This window comes from Octopus bimaculoides, chromosome 5 (assembly GCF_001194135.2).
Source record: "Octopus bimaculoides isolate UCB-OBI-ISO-001 chromosome 5, ASM119413v2, whole genome shotgun sequence".
Classification (NCBI taxonomy): domain Eukaryota; kingdom Metazoa; phylum Mollusca; class Cephalopoda; order Octopoda; family Octopodidae; genus Octopus; species Octopus bimaculoides.
The window spans coordinates 77,153,081-77,160,048 of NC_068985.1; the positions used below are offsets into that span (position 1 = coordinate 77,153,081).

General features: G+C 38.8%; 1 protein-coding gene across 1 annotated transcript in view; it reads left to right on the top strand.

Annotated features, from left to right (window-relative positions):
- Nucleotides 1–6,968, top strand: part of LOC106875163 (gelsolin, cytoplasmic) — an 85,933-nt gene that overhangs the window by 54,198 nt on the left and 24,767 nt on the right. Inside the window, exons 18-20 of the mRNA XM_052968074.1 lie at nucleotides 2,034–2,095; nucleotides 2,765–2,858; nucleotides 4,786–4,878. Of these exons, the coding sequence (XP_052824034.1) occupies nucleotides 2,034–2,095; nucleotides 2,765–2,858; nucleotides 4,786–4,878 (249 nt within the window). The remainder of the gene's footprint in view (nucleotides 1–2,033; nucleotides 2,096–2,764; nucleotides 2,859–4,785; nucleotides 4,879–6,968) is intronic.

Sequence of the window (6,968 nt, forward strand, 5' to 3'; positions counted from 1 at the left end):
ACCTGTACAAATGATTTGCTTATAATGATCAAATTTATGTACTGTACATTGGTTCACTCCCTTCATAAAATCGACATTGCTTGGACAGGTGTACGGTGTACCACACATCAGGTGACGAAGTGATCATAGAGCAGCATGTTTTGCTCAAGAACGCAATGCACCATCCAGTCAAGGAATTGAAACCACGATCTCGCGATCGTGAGGTGTAACATCCTAACCACTAGGCCATGCACCCTCAAAAAGTGCGTGAATGTGCATGTATGCATATTTTTCTATATTTTACTCTTTTAGTTGTTTCAGTCATTTGACTGCGGCCACGCTGGAGTGCCGCCTTTAGTCGAGTAAATCGACCCCAGGACTTATTCTTTGTAAGCCTAGTACTTATTCTATCAGTCTCTTTTGCCGAACCGCTAAGTTACAGGGACGTAAGCACACCAGCATCTGTTGTCAAGCGATGCTGGGGGGGGGACAAACACAGTCGCACTAACACACACACACACACACACACACACACATATATACACATATATACGAAGGGCTTCTTTCAGTTTCCGTCTACCAAATCCACTCACAAGGCTTTGGTCGGCCCGAGGCTATAGTAAAAGACACTTGCCCAAGGTGCCATGCAGTGGCTGAACCCAAACCATGTGGTTAGTAAGCAAGCTACTTACCACACAGCCACTCACGCACCTTTTACGCACAGGAATTACGTTAAGGAGGCGCATTGTTTTTAGAATACTCAACCACTAACATGTTAATTTATTGTGCAGGCTGTTTCGTTGATCGAGCTATTAGAACGCTCATCTTCGAAACCGATGGAGGTCTATTTACAATTTAGCTGTATGTATGTATGAATGTATGTATTTATGACATTAAACTGCATCCGATTGTGAGGCTCTAGTTCGGCAGTTGTGGGGTTGTGGGAAGCGTAGTAAGACCCCTTAATTACTATTACTCCCTGATCCGTTCTGACCTGGAACGGGTCAGAACGTCGGGTTCCATCTATGGTTTAAATAGATTTTCCAGAGTTAGATGAAGCTCCCGTTATTTTTGGCAAAGCCGTGGGACAGGCAACTCTTCTAGGAGAAAGATAGTATGGCATAAAACTTGCAGTCAAATTATCTTGCAATGCTTGTTACTAGAACCTATTACGGCGTCCAAGAGAGTGGCGAAAGTGTTGTACAAGCTGGTGTCACTTAAATCCATAACATACAGGTATCTCATTATCATTTCCTTTCCGGATCCGTTTTATATTTTATGAAATTCTATGGCGATAGACGCGTGGTGAAAAGTCATATCCGTGCACATGCAAGGATGAAAGTAAATCAGCACAATCGGGTTGAATATGAGACGTCTATCATCTGACAACATATGGCAGTCATTATGTATGTATGTATGTATGTATGTATGTATGTATTATGTATGTATGTATTTATGTATGTATGTGCTATGTCTCAAGCTACTGCTATCTAGCACCTTCAGATGATCTCTACACAACTGCTACTCGACTGCTACTCCACTTCTACTCAACACTCCTACCACGGTCAGACTACCACTATTTATATGTCTTGGGAGATCCTACTTCTTCGCCTGGGGGCGTCGACCAACAGTATGTATGTATGTATGTATGTTTGTATGCATGCATGTATGTATGCAAGTGTGTATGCATGTGTGTATGTATGTATGTATATATATATATGTGTGTATGTATGTATGTATGTATGTATGTATGTATATGTATGTATGCATGTATGTATGCATGTGTGTACGTATGTGTGTATGTATGTATGTATGTCATTATTCAGTTTTATTTCAAGATTTCTTGCCAATAGAGAAAGAGCCGGTTTCTAACCTAGGTCCAAGACTCCATCATTGGAATTTCGATACCAACAGGGTATTTGTGTATGTACGTATATATCCATGCATGTATGTATCTGTCAGTCTGTCTATCTATCTGTCTATCAATCTATCTATCTATCTATCTATCTATCTATCGATATTTATTTATTTATTTATTTATTTATTTATTTCAGGAAGCCAATAGTGAGGAACGAAAAATGGCGAGAAGCGTAATGAGCTATCTTACAAATATCAGGTTAATGTTTCAGTTTGATCCAGCTGTAATTCCTACCAAAAATGTATTTTGCTTTCGAGTGTAGTGGCAGACCATTTGTATTATTTTATATTCTGCGAATAAAAAAGCGAAGGCGTGTGGCTTAAGGGTTACGGTATTCGAATCATGATCGTAAAGGTCGTAAGATCAATTTCCGGTGATGCGTTATGTCCTTGAGCAAGATAGTTTATTTCTCGTTGCTCCAGTCAACTCAGCTGGCAAAAATGAGTTGTACCTGTATTTCAAAGGGCCAGCGTTATTACACTCTGTGTCATGCTGAAACCCCCTGACAACTATGTTAAAGGTAGACGTGTCTGTGGAGTGCTCAGCCGCTTACACGCTAATTTCACAAGCAGGCTGTTCCGTTGATCGGATCAACTGGAACCCTTGTCGTTGTTACCGGCGGAGTGCCAGTATAAAAATTAAGAAAATTGACGTGTTCGAAAAAATATTCGTCAAAAATTTCTTAACTTTCGTTTTGTTTTTCTGTTTTTGTTTCTGATTGCTTATGTCTATTTCAAACCCATGATAATTACGAGGTAAGATATTTGTTGTCTTAACACCACACACATAAATTTCATAGTAAATGAAATGTAGAAGCTCCAGCTTTATAAGTGCGTAAAATTTAAAATAATGTTTATTTATTTTCAGTGATCCGGCCGTAATCCTTGAAGGCAAAGAACCGGATAAATTTTGGGAAATTTTAGGAGGCAAGCAGGATTACGCCACAGAAATAGTTTCTCAGGTATAAATGATTAAACTGCTTTCTTGAATCGCAGAATTACAGTACTGTATGAAAACGAAAGCCACGAAAGACAACTGTAAAAAGGCTTAAAATATTACGACTTAAAGAAATGTAATGATACTAAATTTGTGTATGATCCTAATAACAATTCAAACAAATATCAAAAATATTATTACAGTAGATAATCCAAACTATCTAAATTTATAGAAGAGGGAAATAATGTTGTAAGGCGCATCCATCCATCCATCCATCCATCCATCCATCCATCCATCCATCCATCCATCCATCCTTCGGAGGGGGCTGCTGAAAAGTTCCTGGTTTTGGGTAAAAGAAAGTACAGGAGGATCAGTTAATTATGATTTTATTTAACATATTCTCCTCTCAGATTCACATGCCTATTGCAGCGGTCCTTCAGTTTTTCTAAGCCCTGTAAAACAACTCGGAAAGTAGGACTGCCAACCAAGCCTCGTATATACATACGAGCACCCCCTCGTATATACATACATGCCCACACATCCATCCATCCATCCATCCATTCACATACGTACACACGATGGCCATCTGTGTAACATTATATATATATATATGCTGTTTTAAAACTGTATATTTATCGGATCAAAACGAAAATCGTCCTTGTAGTGATTCATGAGAACAACAGATGTATTTTTGTCTTCTTGCGCCTTCCCAATGATGATCACTCGCTAGTCAGATACATAGACGAAAGATGGCTTCTCTGATGTAAAGGAAACAGTAAATAATTCATTCACTAATATTGCGAATAACAAACGGTCTGAATAAGGACAAGGTGTACGCTGTTGAAACAGGCATTAAATTATAATGAATAATATTTAACGTTGAGAGACATGAGGCTGTGGCTTTCGTCTGAGAGAAAATTTATTCATAGACATGGGTTAAATCACAATGTATATAGGTTATAGGAGCGAGCCTATATCCTATATACATTGTGTTTTGCTGACATTTAGACGATGCCACCAGCCAGAGGATAAATTGGTATCTTGATACAGTTTTCTATAATAGTAACCCAATAACTGCAATATCTGCCTCCCTACTCTGTCATTAGTCTCTGAGACTTTGAGAGGCTCTTCTAACTAAATCATAAAAGAGAGAAAGGCTTTGATTACGGGTTGTGCAGCAGGCTGGACAGTATGCATACAAAGCTTAAGGTGACAAAGTAACAATTTTACAATCTTGGTATCACCGTTTTTTAAAAAATTATATAACTCTTAAACAGTTTGATTGGCAAAAATAAGCTTCATTAGGAGTTACACCTACCTCACCTCTTTACTCCACGGTATGATGAAAATAAAAATTAATTAATTTCCGTCGGTTTCGAAAATAAATATTCAACTGTACAATCAATTGCCTACTTATTGATTTAGCATGTCAGTGGCTAAAAATTCCGTAGAAACGCGTTCCTTTAACGTAATTCTCAGCTATAAGTAACGGTCACTCTCCGATAAGTTTATTATGGTCGAGCCTGTGGCAGTGGAGACCGGCTTTCTTGGCCCCGTGGACCATATCCCTGTTCACCGCTATCGGGGCGGAGATTGCTGTCCGCAAATGCGAACCTCATGCGTCGGAGTGGCTGTTTCAGCACATCTTCCTCGCCATCCTCCGGGGCAACACTTGTTCCATTTTGTCTGCTGCAGACAGGGAGGTAACTTATGACAACGTTTAACCGCAGCTTCCCATTTCTTTATGTGGTAGAAGATATAGAATAAATAATAGAAAGTAAACAACATAACAATCAGTGACATAGTACATGACAAGGTAATCCCTTAAATTACAGGTGTGATCATTTCAACGGGCTTCCATACAATTTCATTCAATCCAGTTTCACTTATGATAGAATTGGTAACAATATAGTTTTCCTTGTAATTCTACAGCCTTATTTATTTATTTACAGGTAAATGGGATAGAAATGCCACCACGATTGTTCCACTGTTCTAATGCTTCAGGGTATTATAAAGTTGAAGAAATTGTCAATTTTAGCCAAGAGGTCAGTAAAACTTTTTCCGACAATAACATTTTTATATTGACAAATTACCTTGTGTTTGTAGCAGGAGACGAAATAAGATCATGTAATATTCATGCTACTATGAAAGAATATGGCTTCTGAAGTGATTAAAAAAACAGGACAACTCTAAGGAATTTAGTATTCTACTGGCTAATATACGCTATGTTTCTAGTGTTGATATGGGACCTTAAAATTTCGAAGAGGGCCTAATCGAGTAAATCGACTTCAGTTCTTAATTGGTACTTTATTTAATTGACACCACTACCAGCAACAGCAAGAAGAAGAAGAAGAAGAAGAAGAAGAAGAAGAAGAAGAAGAAGAAGAAGAAGAAGAAGAAGAAGAAGAAGAGCAACAACAACAACAACAACAACAACAACTACAACAACACCATCAACAGTAATAATAATCCTTTCTACTATAGGCACAAAGCCTGAAATTTTGGTGGAAGGGCAAGTCGATTACATCAACCCCAGTGCATAAATAGTACTTATTTCAGCGACCCAGAAAGAATGAAAGGCAAAGTCGGCCGCGGCGAAATTTGAACTCAGAGAACGTAAGACGGACAAAATGCCGCTAATCGTTTTGTGTGGCTGCTAACAATTCCGCCAGCTCACCTCTTTGACGGGCTGATTACTACCTAGATCAGATTCCAGGAAACCCCAAAATGGCTGAAGTTCAAAAGATAGTGCTCATGGGAACTGCCCATATCCTACGTAAAATACTGTCTATGTGATCTCAAATTTTAAAGCAAACACATAATTTTCTTATGGTTTCTTAAACATTCAGAGACTGACCATCTCGATTGCACCACCCGAAAGACAATGACAATGCATGGTGCCCTCCATCCTAAGGCAAATGTACACAGGCTCTACATGAAGAGAGGTAAGGGTGGATGTGGGCTGACTAGCATACGGGAGTGCATCAATAGTGAAAGAAGAAACCTAGCAGAATATTTGCTAAACAGCAAAAAAGACCTGCTACAGTATGCTGCTAGTGCAGAAGGAGTTAACAAAAATGAACTTGAGAATGCCCACGAATTCCGAACAAGAACAGCTAACGAAGGAGAAGAAACCCTACTCCGTGTGGAATTACATGGCCAGTTCCACTGTGAAACCAACAACTTAAAAGACCAAGGAGCATCATGGAGGTGGCTCTAAAAGGGTGACCTAAAAAAGTATACTGAAAACCTAATCAACGCGGCCTAGGACCAGGCATTAAATATCAACTCAGTGAAAAAGAATATATACCACTCAAGTGCATCGGACATCAGACAGAATGTGTGGGAAGAGGGTCGAAAGTGTGACTCACATTGTTAGTGCTTGTGAAAGTCTTGCAGAAAAAGAGTACAAACGTAGACACGACAAAGTAGCCCCAAACCTCCATTGACTACTATGCCGTAAATATGGATATGAGTCTACGGGGACGAAAAGGGGAAGGCAAAATTCCTCGAGGACTTTGATTTCCAGACAGACAAAGTGTTAGAGCACCGAAGGCCGGATATAGTAACCTTTAGGAGGAACAAACGTAGCAGTGCCAGGAGATCATGAAAGAAAGAGAAAAAATTGATAAATATGGAAACCTGAGAATTGAGGTCGCTAAGATGTGGTAGCTACGATAGTCGAACATAAAGGTTATCCTTGATGACATCGGTGCATTGGGTTCAATACCACGCAATCTGGAAAAAAAAACATCTGAAAACCTTAGAGATATGCTACAATCTAGATGTATTACAAAAGTCATCATTACTAGGAACTGCACGCATACTGCGTAAAGTACTGTCTGTCTGAGGTCCTTGTGATTTGACAAACAGTGCAAACTCCCGGTAGATACAATATCTTCAATCAACAACCTCACGAAATTGTATACTGTTTGACGTCTATGATGATAATAATAATAATAATAATAGTAATAATAATAATAATAATAATAATAATAGTAGTAGTAGTAGTAGTTGTTGTTTTTGTTGTCGTTGTTGTGTCAGCAACATATCGTTCGATCGCTTATAAGTTTTGCCTTAAGTGCCTTCGAAAAACCAAGTTTCAAAGATTTTATTCTGTGTTGCATAGAGTTTC